We start from the raw sequence: 25,490 nt of genomic DNA, 5'->3' as shown, positions 1-25,490 counted from the left end.
TTACAGGAAGGCTGAACTTACAGTGAAAATGGGTGAAGCTCGAATTGTTTCTAGTGCCATTCTTTCGGCCATAGATGAAGACTCACCCAGGGAGAAGATTTACTATTTATTTGAAAGGCTTCCCCAAAATGGGCAACTTCAACTTAAGGTTAGTGGCCTTTTTACTTTTGTTTTTCAAAACTAATGTGGCAGGTATAAATTTTCTTAATACACAGATTTCTGTAACTGAATTTATTCTCTCACAGCCATCTTTTGCCCAGAGGTAGAGAATTTAATTTTCTTGGTTTGGGGTGAGCTCACACTCTACTCAGTTTTCTTTACTCAACTAAGGGTATATTCAACCAGTGATAAGGTTCTTTATTGTTCCCTGTCCCCTGGGATTGTACCTAAATTTTGGGAGAGGGGGTTACTGGGGTAAATCAAATTGTCTAACTTCTGGTGAGAGCCAGGCATCCTTTGAGATATCTTAATTCCCACCACATTAAAAACGTTTTTAGTAGACTACTCTGAAGAGCTGTTGTTGTGGATATTTACAATCTGATTCTAAAGTTCATATGGAGAGGCAAAATACCCAAAATAGTGAGCAAAAAGGAGTCACAATTAAAGTAATCACATTCCCTGACTTCAAGACTTATGATAAAGCTGCATTAATTCAGTTAGTGTGGGTTTGGTGAAAGAACAGACAAACAGATCAGTGGAACCGAATAGAGAGTCCAGAAGTAGACCCTCCCAAAAATACAGTCAGCGGATCTTTGGCAAAGGAGCAGAGGCAAGAGAGTAGAGAAAAGATACTCTTTTAACAAATGGCGCTGCTCCCCAGTCTGATTCAGACTGTGTGCATGACAACCACGGAGTAGCCCGACACAAATTATGGATCAGTCACTTGAAAAGGTCACTTGAGTAATCCATCAAAATGTTTATTTGAATGATGGATTAAAGCCAGCAACAATAACCACCAACCATCCCCAATGTGATTATTTGACTGAGTGCTTAACTTATAATAGTCCTAGAAGAGCAGCGAGGATTCATTCTTCATGGGACAGCTTGATTGTCTTAGATTGTAGGCACCATAGAGAATCAGAATGAAGAGCAATCGCTGATTCACATTGAGGTACAGCTGTGTCCTTATTTCATTTCAAAGAGTAATGAAGCAGAAATTCAGTGAGAGCTCACACATTTGGGTAGTATGGGAACTGAAGTGTTTTGGGTGTGTGAAAATCCAGATGGGTCCAGGTTCCCGGTACGGCACCGTGGAGTCTCCCAGCTCCCTTGGGGTGTTCCAAGTCTCTCTAAGACCCGGGACCAGGACTCTAGGATTCCTGGACTTTCTCAAGGGTTCTTCTATTCTGGTTGACTTTCCTTAGTTGGCCCCACCTTAAGGCTGACTCTCTTCCTCTTTGGGGGCTTGCAAAGATTTTCGTCAAATCAAAGCTGGCATTTGGGAGTGCAGATGGGGAATTGTATGGAGATGGGAGATAGCAAAAGATATCTTCTTCTGTATTTGCTTTCTCAGAAAAGATTACAAGAGAGAAAAGTTAAATAGAATTGCAGGCTGTCCAGTTTAAAACTCCAAGGAGACTGTTTTAAAAAATGAAACTTGCAAACAGATCTTAGGTGGAAACACATAATGAGCTTGATTGTTACAATATAACTAACTTTCACCCAGTGAGCACTAGGACAGAACATACCTCTGTAGAAACATCAGATGAGCAGAAATATTAAAGAGGAGGAAACTTGATCAAATAGGATAGAAAGGGAAGGGGTAACACAATGAAGGGAGGGCAGGACAAAGCATTTTTTTGCTAGGAATTTAGAATCTGTGGAATGACGTGTCAAAGGAAAGAAAAACAAACAAACAAACAAACAAACAAGGTTTCACATTTTTATTTTAATCTCTTAAACCAGACAAGGAAAAGCACGAGATAATATGGTAGAGTAAATTTGTAAGATGACATTTTTCTTGAATTATGTCAGGTAACTTTTATGAGCTATTGTTAGGGAAAGCTAACTGGGAGTAAATACATCCATTCTATTTTTTTTTTTTCTATTTCAGATTAGTCCAGTGATAAACAAGTTTGAAAAAAAAAATAGGCTTGATTAATTGTACAATGATAGGACCTAGGGAAAAAAAAAAAGGAAACCTCAAATGAAACACATTTAATTTTTAAAGAATCAATTTCAGAAGCTCGATTACCCACCTGCTCTCATTCATTGGAATATTCAATCAGCTATGATTGCTTATGATAAATACCTTGGAAGTGGCACTGCTGTTGAATTGCCACACGACTGTCAAAAATCCTTTAGTTGAAGGTAGTTCTTTCCCCAAGGTCTTAATTTGTTTTAATATATTTCTTTGAAAGGAAAAAAAATAAGGTAAAATGGCAAAAAAAAAAAAATTGCATCTGGAGATTCCCTGAAATATCATTTATATTGGAGGTTTACAGGGGACATGGAAAATGTCCACTAACACAGCTTGGAAGGAAAACACCACGGGCGGCTGACTAACTCTGGCACCTTTCAGCTAGGGAGGGACTGGGTCCCTCTCCACCCTGGCATGAAGTGCACTCAGGAGGACGTCGATCTGAACTTGCTGAGATACACACACACCGGGGCGATGGACTCCCAGAACCGAGACAGCTTTACCTTCTACCTCTGGGATGGTGACAACAGGTCACCGGCATTTGACTGTCACATCACCATCAAGGATATGGGAAAAGGTAAAAAAGCATCTCTATCAGGGTTATTGGTCCGAACTGAGCTGCTGGAAACACTGAAAGGTTTTCAACTACCTTCCTTCTTTCCTTCCTTCTCCCTCCTTCTGTCTTCCTCCCTCTCTCCTTTCCTTTTTGCCTTCTGTCCTTTGTACCTAAAATTCCATCATTTATGATTTGCTTCTTTGACTCCTCACCCGCTTTGCCTGGGAGCTACGGGGTTCATGACAGAAGTCCTTCTGTTTGTTATTTTTAGTTATTTTAAAGAGCCTATTGGAAATCCAACCTTGCCCACAAGATGGCTGCACGGGCTGCTTAAAACAGTCAGGGTTTTCTGCTATACGTGGAAGTTTACCAACTCCATGTGATAACTCTAATTTTATCGCCCAGAAGTGAATTATTACTTGAAAATGAAGTTTCGTGGGAAAAACATTTCCAATATAATAATAAAAAAGGAAATATAAATATATTTTAAGATTGAAAAATTATAAAAAGGAACTTTGTCATCGAAAAGGTTAGGCTGTTGCTCTTTTGGCCTTGAAAGTGCTGATACAGACTCTTTTAGGGGCAAGGGAGAGCATGATGAGATACTAAGCTTCTCTTGAATTAAGCAACCATTTGTATAATAGGACTCAGCAGTGTATAAATGGTAGCAGGAGGAAGGTGAAAAGAATACTGGAAAGGAAGTTCAACAGGGCAAAGTGTAAGCCCTTCGTGCCTAGCTGTCACTACCCCATAATTTTGCTTAGAGTTTACGTGAAGATGGTAAGTCCATTTCTTGTTCCTCTGTATAGTCCCAGAATCTCTGTATTTCTAGGACCAAGCATATTCTCGAATCTCCAGTACGTTCTTGAATGACCGAATGCTTCCTTTTTTGCCTTGCTGCCAGGAAGCTCTGAGTGCGGTGTAAACCTTACATCGGGTGTGTGATAGAATTACAATTGCCCTGAATCTTTTCTCTTTTTAATTTCAGTCAGCTTGATTGATTTTAAGAAGTTTTTTTGGGAATATAAAATAACATATTTCGGGGCGCCTGGGTGGCGCAGTCGGTTGAGCGTCCGACTTCAGCCAGGTCACGATCTCGCGGTCCGTGAGTTCGAGCCCTGCGTCAGGCTCTGGGCTGATGGCTCAGAGCCTGGAGCCTGTTTCCGATTCTGTGTCTCCCTCTCTCTCTGCCCCTCCCCCGTTCATGCTCTGTCTCTCTCTGTCCCAAAAATAAATAAATGTTGAAAAAAAAAATTAAAAAAAAAAAATAACATATTTCATTTGCTTGTTTCCTGATCATAAAAGACGTTCCTTGAAGATGTCCAGTAGGTAACCCTCAGATAAGCTAGACACATTTCTTTCTCTCTGCAAAAGTAAGGCTACTGCGTTCATCATAAATATATGTCCAGGCAAAATATAATGCAAGTACTCTATTAGTGCAGACAGCTAACGTATTAGGACAGCCTGCCCTTGGCTAAGCACGGCACATTCGTGAGGGCGGAGGACGGTTCTGTCCTACCCAGCCATCTAGGGTTTTTTTCCAACTGGAGATTCCTTCATCTCTGAAGCCCTCGGAATCCCTCTGGAAGTGAAACATGGAGGGAAATGAGAGGTTGCCTGTCCTAGGCGTGGAAGTACCTGTCTTCGACACATCCCAGGGGTGGAATCACAGTCATGCACCACATTAAGAGAGGCCGGGCAGTAGAAACTCTAAGTGATGTGCCCAGGATGGAGAGGAAATGAGGCTGGTGAGCCCCTGGTCAGTCTCTGCTATGACTGACATGGGATTCTCTCATCTTTTTTTAAGTTTACTTTATGTATTTTGTTGGGGGGTGGGGCAAGAGAGAGACTGACTCTCAAGCAGGCTCCACACTCAGTACAGTGCCCCAGGTGGGGCTCAATCCCATGAGATCACAACCTGAACCGAGATCAGGAGTTGGACGCTTAACCAGCTGAGCCACCCAGCTGCCAATGTGGGATTATTTTCTTTCTTCTTTTTAAAAAAAAAAAAAAATTTTTTTTAACATTTGTTTATTGTTGAGAGACAGAGAGACACAGAGCATGAACAGGGGAGGGGCCGAGAGATGGAGAGACACAAAAATCTGAAGCAGGCTCCATGCTCTGAGCTGTCAGCACAGAACCTGATGTGGGGCTTGAACCCACAAACCACGAGATCATGACCTGAGCTGAAGTTGGACGTTTAACTGACTGAGCCACCCAGGTGCCCCGGGATTATTTTCTAAAAGGATTTGTGAACACTTATATCAAACAGATACATTACCCTATCAGCATTTGCCAAAGTTCCGAATTTCTTCTCTTTGTTTTTTTTTTTTTAACATCATGATATGTTTTATATCTACACAGTATTGTATTCTTATTTTATTTATTTATTTATTTATTTATTTATTTATTTATTTATTTATTTTTACCTAGTGTGAGTTTTCTCAAGTTGTTAGCATAACTTTTGACCGTAATTGTTCATCTCTAAAGAAAACTACACTGAATAATCACACGAAGCCATAAATCTGATATTGAGCATTTGGGTTATCTCCACTGGGGAGCGATTGTAAATAACGTAGGGCTTCCATTGGTTCTGTGTCTTGTGGTTCACACACTGGCAAAAGTGATGTGGAGATCTCTGAGAGAAACTTAAAGGGACATGGTCTGTAGTTGGCCCCAAACCACACTCTGCCATCACAGTGCTGAAAACCTGTAATGAGAAAAGCCCAGATGCTCTTTCTCCCTTCAGATCCACCTTCCGCTTCTACTCCTTGGGTCATTTTTGTGTCCTCAGCTTTGTTCATTCTTCTGCTCCCTTGGTATGTTCTTCTTGACCCCCATGGGGCAAGCCTCATCTGGGACTCAGGTTTCGATTTACAGTAAGGATGGGTTTTCTTTCTCCATTGCACTTATGCTGGATAGCACTTTGAGTTAAAAGCACAATAATATACCAAAAGACCAATTTTATCATCTGAAACAGAGTTTCTCAGTCTTAGCGCTATTGACATTTGGGGATAGATAATTCTTTATTGTAATGGACCTTCTTGGGCATTATAGGAAGTTTAGAAGCATCTCTGGCGTCTACCTATTAGAAGCCCATAGGAACCCCCAGTTATAACCACCACAACTGTCTCTAGACATTGCCAAATGTCCCCTGGAGGCCTAAACTGACACTCATTGAGAACCACTGGTCTAGTTGTACCTCCTTGATATTTTTTTTTTTTTTTTTTTGTTTCCTCATGGGACTGAATGTCTTTTCAAATGTTATTGACAATTGTGTTTTTAAATGTGGAAGTGGCTTGGCATTTACTTCACACGTACATCCTTTTGGACATTCATTCTTTTCGTGCTGATATTTAAGAGCTGCGATATCGTACAGAAAAGCAGCAAAATAATCTAGGGTTCAAGTTTGTGTTCTTGAGTCAAATGGCTCGAGCATAAATTCTGTCTCTACCTCTTATTACATGTATCATTGTTAGCAAGTTGGTTAGCATTTCTATACCTTAGTTTCCTCATTTAGAACCTGGGGAATATTATAATATGCTACGTCGCAGTTGATGTGAAGGTGAAAAAGCCTTACCCCTGTGCCTGGCACAAAGTAGAAAGCTCCATATCTGTGTTGTGATCATTTTTTAAATGAATGAGGTGAACCAAACTGGATTATAATCCTTAGTTTGTAAAGCAGCACCATTAGTCCCCATGTGACCCTCTTCTACGTCACTCATTTATACAATTCGTTCGCTCATTCATTTATTCTCTTTGAAATACATAATACGCTCCTGGGCAACCGCCATACAATTCAAGGACTGGAACATTAACAGTAATAAACACCTACCTATGTGCTCTTCCCACCCTCCAGAGAGAACCGTCCTCCTGAATTCTGTGTCTATATTCTGACTTTTGTGTATGGTTTTCTGGGACGTGCTCAGGCAGCTAACCATCGTCAGCAAGCTACGTCTGTGCTGTTGCACGTAGCGGTAGTTCACTCATTTTGCTACTGTACACGATTCAGCTGTCTGATTAGACTCTGATTTGTTTACAGATTTACCTTTTGCAAAGGCATTTGGGTTGTCCCCAGCACTTTCCATTGCGGCAGGGTTGCCCTGGCTGGCCTGGTCCACGTCTCCTGGGTGCCAGAGCGCGCATTTCTCTCCAGGACACAGCTGGAGTGGAATCAGGGGGTCAAGACGTCTGTGACTATTCTACTCTTTACAAAATAATGCCAAACGTGTGCCAGTTTACATTCCTACCAGAATCGTGTGCAAGATTGTACATCCTCTTCAACGCTTGGTATCATCAGAATCCTAAACGTTTGCAAATCAAGGAGTTACGAGATGGTTGTAACTTACTGTGATCTTGATTTGTATTTCCACAATTATTTATGAGACCGACCTTCTTCTTTGCATCTTTATTTGGCCATATGTGTTTCCCCTGCTGTGTCCTATCTGCTCTTGTCTTTTGCCTCATTCTTTCATTACTCATGATTATATAAACCTTTCTATGCCATATTAGTTTTGATTTCTGCCATTTGGCCTTTGCTTTTTACCTTTACCTTGGACTTTTTTTTTTTTTTTTTTTTTTTAATTTGGGTCTTGACCGCAAGCTCTTCTGCTCTGCAGGCGACATTGTCATCCTTGCAAAACCGCTTGTGGTGTCTAAAGGTGAGCGAGGTTTCTTGACGACCACCACTCTCCTTGCAGTGGATGGAACAGACAAACCCGAGGAACTGCTCTACGTCATCACTTCCGCTCCGCGGTATGGCCAGGTCGAATATGTCCGCTATCCTGGAGTCCCCATTGCAAGCTTCAGCCAAATGGACATAGCAGGACAGACAGTCTGTTATGTACATAAGAGCAAGGCGGCTGTCTCCCATGATACCTTCAGGTGAGCCCCAAGGAAACTTTTCAGAACCCCTTCCCTGGGTTAATGCTTAGAAAGACAAAAGGGGGCAGAAAATAAGTTCTCTTCCAACTCTGGTATTGCGCTGGTCTTCTACTGCCGAGATGCATGAAAATATGCAATTAAAAGGACAACGGCAAAGCAAGATATTAGGGCTGTCGTTTAAAAATAAAGCACATCTAAATGCCAGCTGTTCTAGGAGGAATGTGAAGACCGGAGATCCCAGGTAAAGAGAGACATAGAAAACTAATTTACTGCTTTTTTGGAGTATCTTTTTCTATCTGAGGAAAGGTATTTAGTAAACATTTGGCAAAAGCAGACACTGCCTTTTGACACTATGTGTTCCAGGAACTATATCATAAATCTGTTGTCATAAAGTGGATCATGTTTCCCCATAGAAACAGTGTTATGGGGCGGGGGGGGGGGGGGTGCTGCTGTGTACCCGTTCAAGAATTCTGTATCAAACACATCATTGGAGTGAAAAACAATCTGGTGCAAAGACAAAGATCCAACATTAATGAAAGTCTGCACTCATTTAAAATATTGAAATCTGTTTCCAGTCACATAAAGCAAGACAAACTCTAGAGAATTTAGCAGTTCTCAAAGCTGGCTGAACTCAAGGTCCTTGATAGAAATCCAGATGCCCAGGCCTGGGATGAGAGTCTAGAAATCTTGGACTAGCCTTTGGGGGAATCATGCTACATAGGCATTCCTGAGTTTTACCAATTAAAATGGAGGCCCTGAGGGCATTTGCCCATATATGAAGAGCTTCTGACACCCGGTACAATTTTCACCAAGTCAGAATACAGCCTTCAATGGGGCGCCTCGCTGTCTTCAGTCAGAAAAGCATGCGACTCTTGATCTTGGGGTCGTGAGTTCGAGCCCCACGTTGAGTGTAGAGATTACATAAAAATAAAATCTTAAAAAACAAAAAGGATACACCCTTCAAAAGAGCACTATCACTCATGTAAATGTAACATACTCCCATGTTATTCATTGGGTTCCCGTAAGTTATCAAGTGCCCTGATACACGCATGCTCAAACACTACTCTCCTCTGTCATACATTCTCTCTAAATTCAATATGTCTGCTATACTAAACATTGTTTCAATGTCAGTAAAGATGTCTTTGCTTGAGATGACTGGGATAGTCAGCTGTTAAAAAATTGGGGGAAGTTTGAACTAACAGAATCTTTTTTTTTTTTTCTTTTGACAAACGTCCTTAACAAGCAGATAATCGTTTGGTTGATCAATTTCTAAATAACAGTTCCGTGTTTGAGTGTTGCTAGGCACTAGCCAAAGCATCCTATGTGTGGATTCCTTTTTATGCCGGTTCTTTTGCTCCGGAAGTGGTATAGTTTTAAGACCACTCTGTGGTCAACTCACACATCCTCCAGTGCTCTGGTGTCCTTTTTGTGAAAGGGACTGATGTGCATAGTACGTGTTTCATGGGAGTGGTGGGAGGTTTCAGTGAGTTTATGCATGCAAAGTACTTATAAAAATATGTGGCACACAGGAAGAATTAAATAAGTATTAGCTGCTCTTATGGTTATTATTATTATCGTTATTGCTACTGTTATCATTATTTACTATATTCTTTCCTTGCCTCCCTTTTTCTGCCAGTCTTTAAATACCAAGCTTATTCTTGAAGGAGGAAAGAAATGACAAAGAAGAACAATGATTGTTCTTTTTTTTCCTGGTTACGTATAGAGGTTGGGCGCTTCTTGGCTTAATTCATGTATAGCAGATTCAGGGCCTATAGTTTTACACCCATTTCTGGAACGGCTTGCTCCTTTCCATTCCCCCTTTCCCCAGTCAGGACTCATGGGACAGTTTGCTGAAGACATTAATGACTCTTTGGAGAAACCAGTGACCCTGCGGGAGAAGCCAATGAGTGAATGCATCTAGATGTCCAGAAATCAAGCTTAGGTATTAATCAGATAGTGGTGATGCGCTGCAAACGAAAAAAAAAAATGTCTGTATGGGAGGACTGATGATACTCTAAAATTTTCCTAATTCACAGCCATAGAAAGTCATACTAGATGACATTTTAGAAATCATTTATCCTAGGGATTTTTAAAATATCTAGATCTTCAAGAGATTTACCAGGAGGACTGATAAAAACACATTCTTGGCTCTCACTCAAGAGAGGTGACTTTGCTAAATCCAGTCTTGGGTCAGGAATCTGTAATTTTAAAAGCGTTGGGGGTGTGGGGGGGCACCTGAGTGGCTCAGTCTGTTAAGCATCCAACTCTTGATTTCAGCTCAGTTTCATGATCTTGTGGTTCGTGGGTTTGAGTCCCATGTCTCAACAGTTTTTAACTGTTCCCCCGTGTTTTTAACAGTTCTTCAGTATTAACTGCTTTCCTTTTCAGCAGACAGTACTGGTTAAAAGGGGTCCTTTTAAATACACTTATTTAAATACAAGAGCGACTGATATAAAGCAAAACAGTTAAGTCACACGCGTACAGGTACTACAAGAATATGGCAAAAAGGTGTTGTTTGAATGACTCAAGACTAGGAGAGAAGGGTTGGAAAACATTGAGGTGTAGGAAAGCTAGTATCGCTTGAATACCCGCAATACGTCAGGCAGGGTACTAGACTCTTTTTTGTCTCTCCTATCCTTTAAGCCTTACGCCACCGTCTCGAGATCTCGAGATGATTTGTTCCCATTTTTGGCATGAGAAAACCAAGGTTCCAAGAGGCATAGAGAGTCATAGAGGCATAGAGGCATAGAGAGGCATAGAGAGTCATCTACATGGACATAAATGAGTATCAGAGCTGAATCTGGCCTCAGATCTCATTTTGAAGAGATTTCTCCATTGTACCAAAACTTCATGGAGAATATGCACCTGTGGGAAGAAATCTCCTCCATGTGTCGTTCTGATGTTTGGCCAGCAGTCTTACATATTTATGATGGAAGAGCCTAGCATCTGCCAAAGACCCGTGTTTTAATCTTGTCGTTTCACCAGCCCGGACATGGGCTGCTGTGGTGTTTGTCAAGTGGAGCTAAACCAAAGCCGAAAGTCCGTCTTAATGGAAGTGTGACCGTGGCGCTTTTTAAAATATGAAACACACGCAGCCAATCTGATCACCTAAATTTACGTTGCTTGCTGTTGAACTTGGCAAGGAATTTGGCTGGGTAGAAGAGGGAAATTCTGCGGCAGAGGATTTTTCCTTTCCCCCTTCTCTTTTTAATGGAAGATACGGCAGGATTAATGAAATGGGGGAGTTTAATGGTCAGGTTTTACCTTCTGCAAAAGTATTTTGTGAATCATAAATTTCTCCTGCATTGTTTGGTGCTGCTGGCCTGGAAGAAAGATATGGCAGCACATGTTAGGACAGATGACACCAAGTGATTAGCAAGCTGACTTCAGCTGCTGGCAGTCGGGTACTAAAAGAACATGCTAATGTCCTCCATTTTGACATGCTGGCTGGACTTTTTTTTTTTTTTTTTTTTTCTCCTTCGGAACTGGCTCTATTTATGATTCCATTTTTATCTTTTAAATGCCATGACAGATGGCAGATTCTTCAGCCAACTCGAGTGCCAGGAAATGCAGAAAGCCTGAAAGCACCCTGGTAATGGTGAAATCAGACCAGGCAGGCACCCCCAGACAAATAAGGAGAGCCATTCCCCAAATTTCACGAGAACCGTGGTCATCCTGGCTGCGTCTCTTCTCAGGGGGGCCTAATAAAGGAAGTTCAACAAAACGGATCCACAGAAGGAGCTGTTGCCTTGATATCACCAGCTTCTTAACCTTGGGACGGATGCCATCATAGCCATGGCACGGTTGTTTGCAAACTTGAAAATGTATTTGGGAGGTTTCTTTGGCGGGGGTGGGGGTGGGGGAGAGCATTTGGAAGATCATCTGGTCAACCTTGGCAGACATGAACAGCACTGACCTTGTTGCCCTTGTTCTGCTAGGCTTATTGTGACTGGGAAGCCAACCGTGACCGTTCACCCTGTCTCCCTCTGACAACGTTTCTCTGCCCGCGACTAGTTTGCGTTGTTACTCGTGAAAGTGGCATGATGTGTTTGGCCCAGTCAGGGTCAGAAATGTCATCCTTTTCACCACTGGCTTATTAGCTTTCGGTCAGCACAGACAGCTGCCTCAGTGTCCCAGCTGGGAACACTGGCCTCGGTCAACATATTTCTTACTCTTATATGGTCCCTGGCTTGCTTGCCGCCATTCCCATCTGTCTGATGGCAGGCTGCCGATTTCCGACATGGTCAGATCCCCATCATCAGGCAGGGAGGAGTCTGACATGGACAGCCTGAACCGCAAGACAACGTCAGTGTCCTCACACAGGTCATGCGTTTGTAGATAACCGCGGCTGTCCTGAGACTGAGCTTTGAGGTGTTTTCAGAGCTCACTCTCCAGGGAGGAAAGTCAGAATGCCCCCCTGTGACGCACTCGAGTCCCCTTTGAACTCCCTTTCTACTGATCCCCATCTCTCCCCTCCTTTCCCCTTTCTTCTCCACCCATCTCTGACAGGGTGCTTTTAATGGGTCACAAATTCTTTAATTCCACTATTTATATGAAAAACGCGTGTCCTTTGGCTTAAATTTGTGCTAAACCATAAACAGCTGACTTAAATCTTCCCAGAAGAGTGTATTTTTGAGATAGGGATCGGGTAGGGAATAGAGAGCCACTTTATTTGAAATGGGAGGCATGAAACATATTTCTGGAGGGGGAGAGTGGAAAAAAAGACAAATTGGAGGCCCAGAGGGAATTACGGCCACCTTGCTTGACTTGGGGTCAGATGATAGGCTCCAGGGAGGAAACCTGAAAAAGTAACAGGTAAACAGTGGAATAAAAGCATAATTCCAAGAAAGGCTTTCCCTGAGAAACAGATCGTGATTTTTATCTTAAAAACGCCTATCACTTGACATCTGAAACTGTCAAGGTGACTACAAAGTACAAGCCGAAGAGCACACAGATAGTTTTCCGGGTGCGTTTCTGTTTGCTTTTTCAAAAATAACGAATTTTGCAAACACTCATGAGCCAGCAGTGACATTGCCCTATTGGCTTAGAACACATTTAGCAAACGTTTAGCTTTGCAAAAGAAAAGCTGCTTGTTTTATTTTAAGGAAAACTAGGCAATTTTACTCAATCTGCAATTCTAAAGTTATGGTCTTTATTCAGACTGTAAAAATAATGCTATGGAGAAAAAAAACCAGGTTATATTCTTTGCAAATCGAGGTGTGTGAAATGTCAAAAGTCTGCTTTATTTGTAATATTCCACTTGGCAATTTCACTTAGCAAAACGGGATAGATCCTTTTCCTGTGCATCATGTCATATTTTCTTGGGAGGCAGGCTTATCAACTAGATAATTAGAAAGCTCAAAATTTGAGCTTAGCCTTCAGAGTAAAATCTGTGCTCAGCCAAACCTCTCTTCCTTTTCGTCCAGCTGCTCCTTTTGCTGAACCCTTTGCCTCAGGCAGGCTGAGGCTGTTGTGCTCCTACAACCTGGTTTCAGGTTCTTTCCTATTCAGAAGCAAAGCAAACTGAAAATAAACTGAGGGTCGATGGGGGGGTGGGAGGGAGGGGAGGGTGGGTGAGGGGCATTGAGGAGGGCACCTGTTGGGATGAGCGCTGGGTGTTGTATGGAAACCAATTTGACAATAAATTTCATATTAAAAAAAATAATAAAAATAATGGAAAAAAAAGCAAAGCATCAACCCTTAAGCCCTGAAGGACAAGACACATTTTTACAAAGAATAAAGAACTTATGAGTCAAATTCATCAGATTAGTAAAATAAATAGAAACCTCATATCTTCTCTCATTAAAAAGAAGCCTCCAAAGAAAATTCTTATATAATTTAAGGTTATATTCTGCTAAAACATTCTTCTTAGAGATTTTTACATCCGTGGAATGCAAGAGTGTCTCCTCCATGCATATTCCTAGCAACCACGGTACGTGGAGAAAAATTGATAGCTACAACTCCGTGATTATTTCGCAGTATATTTCCTGGGTCTGTGGTGCATTTGTGAGTTACATTTGAGAGTAGTGGTTTCCTAATATTTTGGAGTTGCCACAGCGTGTTCGCTCTGCTTAATTTCATGATACTCTCAGTCGCCCTCCAAATCAAACTTACACATCGACACATTCTAAAGATCACTTCCGTTAGTTTTATTTTGACTTTGGCAGTGGTGGGTGGAATGTGGTTTAGTGATCAATAAAATCAAAAGCACATTAGGGTATCATACGTCCAAGGTCATGTGAGAGATTTTGCTTACTTTGAATTGATATCATTTGAGCTTTCTCTTCATCATTCTGCAGTGGCACTCAGGTACACCAGTCTGGTTTTGTGGTCTATTAAACTGGCCCGTATTAAAAACTCTGCAAGAGCAGAAGGTGTGGGGTCCAACGACCTGGTTCTAATCCCAGCTCTGCTTCCTACCTGCCTTACGATCTCCTACTACATTCTTTACTTTCTGCTATAAATTTTTTTCTTTAAATCAGGAAGGTAATTTTTGTCTAGCATAACTCCCATATATACTGTAAGGGGAAAATGTAGACGCACAAGAAAAAATGTAAGGGGTTAGAACATCACATGATATTTTAGAGCGGGATGGTCCTTTGCAATCGTCTGGTCCATGTTTTAGTTTACAGAAGAGTGAAGATGAGGCCCAGGAAGGGGAGAGGGGTTACGCTCATAGCTGAGTCATGTGACTTGCCCATGAGAAATTTACCATGAAAATACATGGGTAAAATGACATAGCCAAAATGAGCCACTGGATTGGCCCCCCAATTATCAGTCTTAAAAGCTTGGCCCATTAAATGCCTACAAGTAAAATACAGTTGCAAAATTATGAATATGTAAAATGGGTCTACTCTTCAGACTCATGCAGTGGGTCTACAGGTATGTGAAATTCCTATGTAGGAAAGGAATTCTACTAAATACTGACTATACTGAATACTGATGAGCCTGAGGAATACCACTGGCAGAATTAGCCTACTCTATCACATGAGTCTGCCACCAATGTTTTTTTTAAGTTTATTTAGAGAGAGAGAGGGAAGGGAGAGCACATGTAAGTGGGGAATGGGCAGAGAGAGAGGGAGAGAGAGAATCCCAAGCAGGCTCCACACTGTCAGCACAGAGCCTGACCCAGGGATCCATCTGAGAAACTGTGAGATCACGACCTGAGTCAAAATCAAGAGCCAGATGCTTAACTAACTGAGCCACCCAGGTGCCCCTGCCACCGACATTGTTGAGATAATACGTTTGGGTGTAGTATGTACGTAGTTTATGTGTTACCTAGTGACTGGTTTAATGGCTAAAACGGCATCCTTCTGAAAGATCTGCCCTTGAGCTTTCCTTTGAGCCCCGACAGAACATGTCCTTGAGTAAAGGTGTGAATTGTTATCATTTCATTCCGGTAGATGGTGACACAAGATCCCATGCTGAAGGCTGCCTTGCCTCTCTTTGCCAGATTCATTGTCAGCAATGGGCTGCAGACCAAACAGGGGGTGTTTGAGATCACACTGGAGACCGTGGACAGAGCCTTACCTGTGGTGACCAGGAACAGGGGGCTGAGACTGGCCGAGGGGGCCACGGGCCTGCTTTCCCCTGACCTCCTCCAGCTGACCGACCCTGACACCCCAGCGGAGAACCTCACCTTCGTGTTGGTCCGGCTCCCACAACATGGCCAGCTTTACCTGCGGGGGACAATGTTGCTTCGGCACAACTTTACTCAGCAGGACGTGGACAGCAGGAATGTGGCCTACAGGCACTTGGGAGGGGACTCCCAGGTTGACTGCTTTACTTTTGTGGCCACAGATAGGACAAACCAAGGCTTTGTTGTGGATGGGAGAGTGGGACAAGAACCTGTTACATTCACCATCCAGGCAAGTATGACAAATCCCCGGTTCATTGCCACAGGTGTAGAGAAAACAACTTTGGGAAGAATTATTTCCTCCTTCCCTTCCTTCTTTTATTCACCTGTGTGCCGTGCAGTGTCTTTACAGCATGCCAGGCACTAAGCAAGGCACCAGGCGTATTAATACGGACAAGACAGATGTGGTCCCCGCATGCCAACTAATGACCAGGAGTCCGTGGTAGGACAGAAAGGAGCAGGAAACACGGGCTTTGGAGTCAGACTTGACTGGGTTGGAATTTCTATTTGCCATTTATCAGCCGTGTGACCTTACGAGAGTCTTTTGACTCTTCGAACTCAGCCTTTCTTCTTTGAAAACCATGCCTTACAGCATCGTGGTATCCAAGGCGCTGGTATATTGCCTGAAATATATTAGGTACTCAATATCTTGTAACTCGTGTTGTAATATCTAACTGTACTATTACGGTGATGCTTATTGGTCCACATCAGCTGCTGGCATTTTAACGGTTTTCGATTAAACCTATGAAAACATACAAGGCAGCATCGATAGGACACATGAAATGATGATGAGAGACATAATTGCAGCAGTTACAAGTTCTGGAGTGTTAACTGTAGGGCAGGCCCACTTTACGTAAATCTCATTTCCTTCTCATGAAAGGGGAAATTTTATCGTTTCCATTTAATAGGTGTTCGGAAATTCACAAGTTAAATACCTTGATCGAAACCAAATGAGGACCTCTAGTCTTTCTGATCCCAAATTCTGTGTCCTTTCTCTGGCACTACTCTGCCACATTTATGTGCCTGTCAGGATGATTTTGGGAGGGCATCATGTGTTTTTCTTTTTTTACTCAAAACACATCAAGCATGTTCTGTTTCTTAAACCCTTGAATCCACTCTCTTGGGATATAGTTTATCCTGTTCTACACACTTCCACCCACTGTAAGAAAGCTAAATCTGTGTGTTACTTCAGGATACCTTCTGATTATGCAAAATAATAATTTTCCCTTGCTCTTTAGTCCCTGTGTTGGTCAGGATTTTCCAGAGAAAGAGCGCAGACAGGATGTATTATATAGAGAAAAGGAGAGAAAAAAGAAAGAGAAAAAGATTTGTTTTTGGAAATTGGCTCACAATTGTGGGGTCTGACATGTCCAAAATCTGCAAGGCAGGCCGGGAGGATGGACACTTCATCAGGAATTGATGTTGTGGTCTCCATCCCAAAGGCAGTCTGGAGGCAGAATTGCTTCGTATCTAGGGGACCTCAGTCTTGTCTCTGTAGGTCTTCACCAGATTGGATAAGTCCTACCCACACTATGGAGGGTAATCTGCTTTACTCAAAGTCAACAGACTGAAATGTCAACCACAACTAAAAAATACCTTCACGGCAACATCTCGCCTGCTGTTTGACCAAACGAGCATCGTAGCTAGCAACCTTGACGTATAAAATTAACCATCGCAGTCTCTATCTAAGGTGGGATTTGAGTAGAAAGGTGGTGAGCCATGATGATGTGGAGTGGTTGCTGGATAAGTCTTTGTCTCTAGGGAGGTCCAGAAAATGTCCTGAAATTATGATGCACTGGGAGGAGAGAGAAGGTACTGATATCATTGACACAGCGTGAAAGAAGTACTTTCTATGTAGTAACATTATGGTTTTTTTTTTTTAAATGATATGTTTTAATTGTTATTTGTCTCATCCCACTCTCCAGTCTATTAATATATTTTTTCCTGACCCCTGACTCCCGACTCCCCGCACTGGGTAGAGGAATGTCATTGTGCTGTCCAATCAGTAATACTTTTCCGGGTCTATTTGGCTGCAAATTTGCAGGAGTTATACATTCTAAGTACAGGCCTCAGAGTTCCTTCCTGCCCCCAGAGTAGAGAAGGAATAGGTAGTAGAATTTAGAAAAGCTATCAGAATTTAAATCAGTCCAGTCCCAACAACAACACTCATCTTACAGAACATGGTTATTATAAGAGGGTGATCTCTTGAAAGTTGCAGAATTTACTGATAGGAAAATGTTGGATATACGCTGTGAAGGTTCTTTTTCATCCAAAGGACAAGGTTTTCTTTGCCAAAAAATACTATTATGTGTAGACAAGGAAAGCCTCAAACTTTCTCCCATAATTCTCCCGAATGTTCTGGTCTTTCTGAGCAGAGGGGTCAAACAGTTTAGGAAGTAAGTGACTGATGCCCCTCAGGCTCTTGCCTTTAAGAGCTTTTTTGGTAAGACAAATTAACGTCAACTACCACTGAGGCATGAGTTGGTCCAGATCAGTCCCCCAAGTGTGGGTATACTACCCTTAGGCTCCCAACCTGGGTAAGTGAGGGCAAAGCCACTGGGCTTCACAAGTGCAACACAGGTGCGTTTCACTGATATCAGCGTGCACAACCTGAACTTCACATTGTAGGAAATCATGTCAGTAACCAAGATACTGCTATCTTGCTTTAGTATTTCTTGTACTCTTCCCTAAATGGGGACACACCCGGCGGTGAGTGGGAAAGGACCAGCGTTGCTGTTTTCTGTGGTCTATGAGTGTCTGAGATGATTTTTAGTGAATCCAAGACAAGTTATCAAAGGATGTAGCCTTCTTTTCTTTAAAAAAAAATATCTTGGGCTCCAATATTTTAAAATACTTCTGGTATGCTAAGCCAGAAGACCTGTTTTTGAAGAAACCAGAAGTTTAATGAGATTAGGGCAAGTAGGACCCAATACACAATAGGGGACCATGTAACCAGAGATTACTTTTTTTTTTATTTGAGAGAGAAAGTGTGAGTTGGGGAGAGGGGCAGAAGGAGAGAGAGAATCCCAAGAAGGTTCTCCACTCAGCTTGAAGCCTGACGCAGGGCTCAATCTCCCTACTGTGAGATCATGACCTGAGCCAAAATCAAGAGTTGGACACTCAACTGAATGAATCTCTGAGGTGCCCCCCAGAGCTTAAATATTAATGTGTATTTTTTTAAGTTTATTTATTTACTTTGAAAGAGACAGAGAGAGAGAGCTAGGTGGGGGGGACAGAGAGAGGGAGAGAGAATAGCAAGCAGATTCCACACTGCCAACGTGGAGCCCATTGTGGGGCTCAGACTCAAAACTGTGAGACCATGACCTGAGCCAAAATCTAGAATCGGATGCTTGACCAACTGAGCCACCCAGGCTCCCCAAATATGAATATATTTTTTTTTTTTTTTTTTTATTTATTTTTTTTTTTTTTTTTAATTTTTTTTTTTCAACGTTTATTTATTTTTGGGACAGAGAGAGACAGAGCATGAACGGGGGAGGGGCAGAGAGAGAGGGAGACACAGAATCGGAAACAGGCTCCAGGCTCTGAGCCATCAGCCCAGAGCCCGACGCGGGGCTCGAACTCACGGACCGCGAGATCGTGACCTGGCTGAAGTCGGACGCTTAACCGACTGCGCCACCCAGGCGCCCCCGAATATATTTTTTTAAAACAAATGATCACAACAGGCATTTATTCCTTTTACAGAAAATATATTTTAAAAAAAACCATATCTACACTCAGCTGGTTATAATGTTGAGGATTTCTTACATGGCTTCAAGTATTTTTATTTTTCCTCGTCTGCCATTGACCATCCCTCCCACTGGCCATCCTCGTTATAGGAGTTTCTCCCCCCAAAAGGCCATGATCATGATTTGACCCGCCCACCTCCCACCCAAGTGCATAACTCTGAGGTTGTTGTCCGCACTTTTTAGGAGAAGGGAATGACTGTAACTTTTGGAAATTGTTGCTTTTTTTGTTTATAAAGTAATTGTTTATTATAAAGAATTCATGAGCTGCAGAAAGGGACAAAAAAAAATCCTTCACAATCATACCACTCAAAGATAACTAATTTTATGAGGCACCTGGGTGGCTCAGTCAGTTGAGTGTCTGACTCTTGATTTCCGCTCAGGTCGTGATCCCAGGGTCGTGGGATGGAGCCCTGCATCAGGCTCCATGCTGAGTGGGGAGTCTGCTTAGGACTCTTTCTCTCTCCCTCTGCCCCTCCCCCACTTGTGCACTTTTTCTCTGAAGGATACTGTATTTCCTGTCAAGCATATTGCCTGTTTCCACTCTTCCTTATGTTACAAAAATTTCCTAATGTTATTAGATCTTTCTCAAAAACATAATTTTTAAAGGTTGAATAGCACTCAGTGACAGGTAGAGATGGTTTATAAATCTTCTGTTGGACTTCTATTTTGTGGATTTTCAAAATTGCTACTAAAAATTATATTTTAGTGAATATGTACACACATTTTTGTATAAATCTAATCATTTCTACAGGACATACTCAAGAAAGTGAAAGTTTTGGATCAAAGTATATAAACATTTTTAATATATACATATACCAAATTTCTCTACAGAAAATTTTCACTAATTTGCACCGCTACCCACAAAATACAAGAATGACTGTTTCCCTAAGTTACCAACATGATGTACGATTATTTTTTGAAAAATGTTTAATGTTTATTTATTTTTGAGAGAGAGACAGAGAGAGACAGAGACAGAGTGTGAGCGGGGGAGGAGAAGAGAGAGACAAAGACACAGAATCCGAAGCAGACTCCAGCTCTCTGAAGGTGCCAGCACAGAGCCCGACCTGGGGCTCAAACCCACAAACTGTGACATCACGACCTGAGCTGAAGTCGGAGGCTTAACCAACTGAGCTACCCCGGTGCCCCTGATTATTTTTGTTAATAATAAAAAAAAAAACCTTGCCAACCTGAGAGGAAAAAAGATACTTGATTGTTACAAAACTCCATGTAGAAATACACCATGAAGCATGGTATTTCCCCCACCCAATTAAAAAAAAATGTTTTGGGGTGCCTGGGTGGCTCAGTCGGTTAAGCGTCCGACTTCAGCTCAGGTCACGATCTCGCGGTCCGTGAGTTCGAGCCCCGCATCGGGCTCTGGACTGATGGCTCAGAGCCTGGAGCCTGCTTCCGATTCTGTGTCTCTGTCTCTCTCTGTCCCTCCCCCATTCATGCTCTGTCTCTCTCTGTCTCAAAAATAAATAAACGTTAAAAAAAATGTTTAAAACAGGTTTGTACAAGTAAATGCTTACCGAATTTTGTCTATGTCTGTATGAACATATACGTGAACAAAAATGGTATTACAGTCATCTCTTATTCTGCAACTTACTGGCTTTTTGTTTGTTTACCAGTTGACACTAAGTTGTGGAAATTGCTTGTTATCAGTTCCTTCTACCTCTGTTTTTTAAAATAGCTGAATAATAGCTTAATTATATCATACTGAACACAAAATAGAGAGAGAGTCTTGTCACAGCATTTATTCTTTACTTTGCTAGGGTGAACCAAGATTTACAATAGTATCCTTTTTGGGTAAGTGAAGTCGATAATTCACTGGCTAGGAGATCGTGTTCCTGTACCTGTTATTTGGTATCAGTGGTGAACTGTGCTAATTGCTTCGAACTTGCTCCTTCCCTAACCTAAAACGGTCGTTTGCAAGAGGGTCCAGCTTCATTCCATACCTGAAGGAGGCCCCCTGCAGTGTTTGAACCTATCCGCCTCTTTCACTCGTAGGTCATTGCCCCTTCACTATCTTCCCAAATGGAGTCTACCTGTTCAGTTGCCTGGTTCTCATCCTCAGTGGAACAAATATGCAAATGCCTATAAATAAGCACCTTTCAGAGTGCCTGCGTGGCTCAGTCAGTGAAGCGTCTGGCTTTGGCTCAGGTCACGGTGTCACAGTTTATGAGTTCAAGCCCTGCGTCGGGCTCTGTGCTGACAGCTCAGAGCCTGGAGCCTGCTTCAGATTCTGTGTCTCCCTCTCTCTGACCCTCCCCTGCTCGCACTCTGTGTGTCTCTCTCAAAAATAAATAAACATTAATAATAACAATCACCTTTCATTTTTTTCTAAGTATTTCTAGTTTTCACACCACATTTTTGCCATTTGAACAAAGATGTGCCCCCCAAAAATGTTCAGTGCATTCGTGATGCATATCCTTATGTGCATCTTTATAACTTTATTTCTGTATATCACCAAGCGCTGGGAAAATTCAAAATTCCTCCTGTGGAGCTAACTTTACGTTTGCAATACAATTCTTGGGTCAATTTTCATGTATTCAGTCAACAAATATTCCTTGAGCTGCTGTCACGGTTCAGGCACTGTGCCAGGTGCAGGGAATGCAGGGGGTGCAGGTACAGGTGGAGACATAACGTCTGCCATCAGGGAGCTTATGTCCTAATAGGAGAGTCAGACAATGGACAATTCAAAAAGCTGAGTCAAAGTTTATGATGGAAAGTTAGCCTCTGCTCCAGGCACTATGATATTTACTGAGGATATTGTGAACAAGCCAGCCTTTAGCAGAAATGAACAAATGAGGAGGATAAATCATCTGAAATTGGGGGTAGATTATCATTGTTGACTATTAAGATCCTATGTTGCTTGGAGATGAGAAAGCTTTGTCTAAAAGCGTATGTAATTATTGATTATCCAGGTTGACCAGTTGGACAAAACAGCCCCCCATATCACACACTTGCACTCCCCTTCTCAAGTGGGGCTCCTGAAAAATGGCTGTTATGGGATTTACCTCACTTCCCATGTGTTGAAGGCAACAGACCCTGACACTGATGACGATCTGATCATCTTTAAAATTCTACGAGGCCCCCAACATGGACATCTGGAGGACACAACAACAGGTACTGCCTTCCTTGATCCTTGTAATCGCTCATCTTAAAATACCCAGTAGCTGGCAATGCGAGAGAGTAATTTAATTACGTGTCGGCCCATTTGGTAAACACTCCCCAGGGCTTGCTGATAGATGCAGTTTGTAAATCAATATCGGTGCTAAAGAGGGTTTGAGGCTGAGCTTCCCTAAATTCATCTTGAGTGGGAGAACCAAGTACTGATACGCAGCTGTTTATTGTTTATAATTCTTTATATCAGCCAGATTGTAATATAGTCAGAGGAACACAGAGTGTCAGGACCAAATTCATATTTGTGGGTAATATTTTTTAATCGGGAGTTCTAAATGATATCAGTTCACGAAACAAAGAAATAAAATTGGGAGGGGGTAGGATGGTTTCTCCAGGATTGTATATTATTTTGCTTCATGAAGACAATGATCAAAATGTGTCACTAAAAATAATGGCACAGAATTTGAGATTTTATTGCTGTATCTTCCTACTCGCCCCTATTTTTTGTATTTTCTTTAAGACAATATTTCTGAGCCAAAGTAAAATTTAAAGCCTAATATAATTTTATTGCATATGAGTTTTAAGATACTTGCCGTAATGTTCATTTCTTTAAAAATGTATACTTTGGCTGTTTTTAAGGCTGTGCTTAAAATGGACATACAATTTATCAACTTTTATTTAACGTTTTGTTTGAATCCCTGTGAAATGTACTCATTTCTTTTTTATAGGTGAATTTATCCACGAGAAATTTATCCAAAAGGACTTAAACAGTAAGACCATTCTTTACATCCTAAACCCATCTTTGGAAGTTAATTCAGATATCCTGGAATTTCAAATCATGGACCCCACAGGGAACTCTGCCGCTCCTCAAATGTAAATTATTTTGCTTGTTCAGTGGTCCTGTATATAATGTCCAGAATGTATCTGATTATGAATGTGAAATATTCTTCTTCAAACAAAATATGAAGATCAATGGACAGGCCATTTTAGAAGCCCACAGAATTTATTTTGGAGAAAGAATTTTCTTTCTCATGGGTGATAATAGGAAAGCCAGTAGTCTTATAGAATATGAGAATATTAGAAATTTAAGTTATATAGTGCTGGCTCATTCATGTGACTCATGTAAATGCTTACACTTCTACCTACACACACACACACACACACACACACACACACACACACACACAGAAGTTTCTGTCTTGGCAATTCACTGACATTCAGGACTGAGTTTGCAGGCTCATGTACAAATCGTGCAGCAAGAGGTCACTCTAGGACTGCGTTAGTAACCAGAGTCTTCTAAAATACCTACAGCAGGAAGAATGGGGTAGTCAGGAAGTGTTAGCAAAACGTCTCTTCCCTTCCAAAGAAACGAAAAATCCAAATGATTACTTGTGACTGCATCTTTAAGCTAATAAACCTATCGCAGGTAAGATGAAGACAGCGTAAAGGGGAAAATAGACAAGTAGTGATGCTTAGAAATGTACAGAATGTACAACCATCAGAGTAACAAATCCTCACAATTACAAGATGAATGACTATTGTAATATTTCTGATGGGGCCCCTGTTCTAAACTTCTCTTGAGTGTAGACCTTGAATAGCTTACCAGCTAGCAGAAAATCACAGAAAGGTTAATTATAGTCCAATTCTCCTTGTGCTGTGTTTTTCTTTTGAATTTTGACACTCTTCCCAGTCACCTTATAGAAAAGTCGCTTATTTATCCTAGTTTCTGTATTTGCTGCCATCTAATCAAACTACATGTCATAAGCTGGTACAGCCCCCTTATGGGCTTTTTATGTCAGAATATAGACAGAGAAAGAAAACAAATTCGCCTCTCTGGTTCCCATTCTTACTTTTTCTGACCCTGGATTGTAGTTCCAATTGTTGCCAGCAGAGGTCTCTATAGTCATTGTTAGAAAAACGCATTCCCTTAAAATTCATTCCCAGAGTCCAACCTGCATGGCCCTGATATAAAGTACCTGCCCGGATTTACAACCTTCCCAGATTTTTATTGAGTGGCTATTATATGCCAGGTTCACAGTAGCAGAAGCTGGGAAATAGGCATGAAGAAGGAAAACGTGGGCCCTGACATGAAAATATAATCATGAGGTTATAAACTTCAAATGGATGACCACCACCCATTAAACTGATCTTGTCCGAAAGAAACAATTCCTTGGCATTACCATCCTTATAGAAAATATATTACCTAATTGCAATTTCAGACAAATGTCTTCCAATTCTCAAGAAAATGAAAAAAAAAAAAAAAAAAAAAAAAAAAACCTGTTCCAAAATCATTAATAAATTGATTACATTTGCTTTTATTTAAAGGGGCGCCTGGGTGGCGCAGTCGGTTAAGCGTCTGACTTCAGCCAGGTCACGATCTCGCGGTCCGTGAGTTCGAGCCCCGCGTCGGCTCTGGGCTGATGGCTCAGAGCCTGGAGCCTGTTTCCGATTCTGTGTCTCCCTCTCTCTCTGCCCCTCCCCCGTTCATGCTCTGTCTCTCTCTGTCCCAAAAATAAATAAACGTTGAAAAAAAAAATTAAAAAAAAATATTTATTTACTTAAGTACTCTATACACCCAACATGGAGCTTAAACTCAAGACCCTGAGATCAAGAGTCGCACGTTCTTCCGGCTGAGTCAACCAGGGGCTCCTATATTTGCTTTTTATTTTATTTTTATTTTCTTTATTTTTTAAAGCACACACTTTTTAAAAATTTATTATTATTATTTTTTAACGTTTATTTTTGAGGGGTGGGGGAGGGGCAGAGACAGAGACACAGAATCCGAAACAGGCTCCAGGCTCTGAGCTGTTGGCATACAGCTCGAAGTGGGGCTCGAACTCAGGCCACCCCAGCGCCCTGCCTGCTTTTTAATAGTATGACTAAAGAACAGGAGTATTGATCAGACTTGCTGTTGACCGAATGCTGACCCCTATTCCTCCACCTGTTAGCATAGCATGGCTGACGATTTTTTTTTCTCCCAAAGTGGTGCCAGATTGATATTGTTTCAACTACGCGCCCTTTTCATTCCTCAAGGTTACTAAGGACATTGCTTTTGAAGATGATTTGTGTTTTAAAATAATTCTCAAATTCATAGGAGAATCACAGAAGAATTTATAATCTTAATCGAGGCTATTTTAGATAGATTCCTGCTTCTGTGATATGTTTTCATGTACCTTGCTGAAGATATTTCTATTTCAGCTTGAAATGATGGGAACCAGTGGAACAAGATGATATAAAATGTGCCTACCAAGGGTGAACCCAGAAGTAATTTTGATTTGCTTTTGACACGTATCACATTGCTTTCTTTAGAGTGGTAGGGGAGGGTAGAAATTACTGCGAATTTATGTTCATAATTTGTGAATGGCATAGCTGTCCCTCACCTCATTTAGAAGTAGATGTTTTTGG

The 25,490-nt window shown here is 41.6% G+C and overlaps 1 protein-coding gene across 12 annotated transcripts in view; it reads left to right on the top strand.

Annotated features, from left to right (window-relative positions):
• Positions 1-25,490, top strand: part of FREM1 (FRAS1 related extracellular matrix 1) — a 200,940-nt gene that overhangs the window by 139,049 nt on the left and 36,401 nt on the right. For 11 of the 12 annotated variants that reach the window (XR_015243554.1, XM_086685328.1, XM_086685325.1 and 8 more), the window contains 6 exons: positions 7-148; positions 2,522-2,717; positions 7,316-7,580; positions 15,034-15,448; positions 21,887-22,088; positions 22,814-22,958. Coding sequence is in view for 11 of the 12 variants with exons in the window: in XM_086685328.1 (XP_086541454.1) it covers positions 7-148; positions 2,522-2,717; positions 7,316-7,580; positions 15,034-15,448; positions 21,887-22,088; positions 22,814-22,958 (1,365 nt within the window). In the remaining variant the exon portion in view is untranslated. The remainder of the gene's footprint in view (positions 1-6; positions 149-2,521; positions 2,718-7,315; positions 7,581-15,033; positions 15,449-21,886; positions 22,089-22,813; positions 22,959-25,490) is intronic. The other variant, XM_086685331.1, reaches the window with a different exon arrangement.

Source organism: Puma concolor, chromosome D4 (genome assembly GCF_028749965.1).
Source record: "Puma concolor isolate L17-30 chromosome D4, mPumCon1.1.hap2, whole genome shotgun sequence".
Classification (NCBI taxonomy): Eukaryota; Metazoa; Chordata; class Mammalia; order Carnivora; family Felidae; genus Puma; species Puma concolor.
This window is presented reverse-complemented; position numbering and strand designations above follow the sequence as displayed.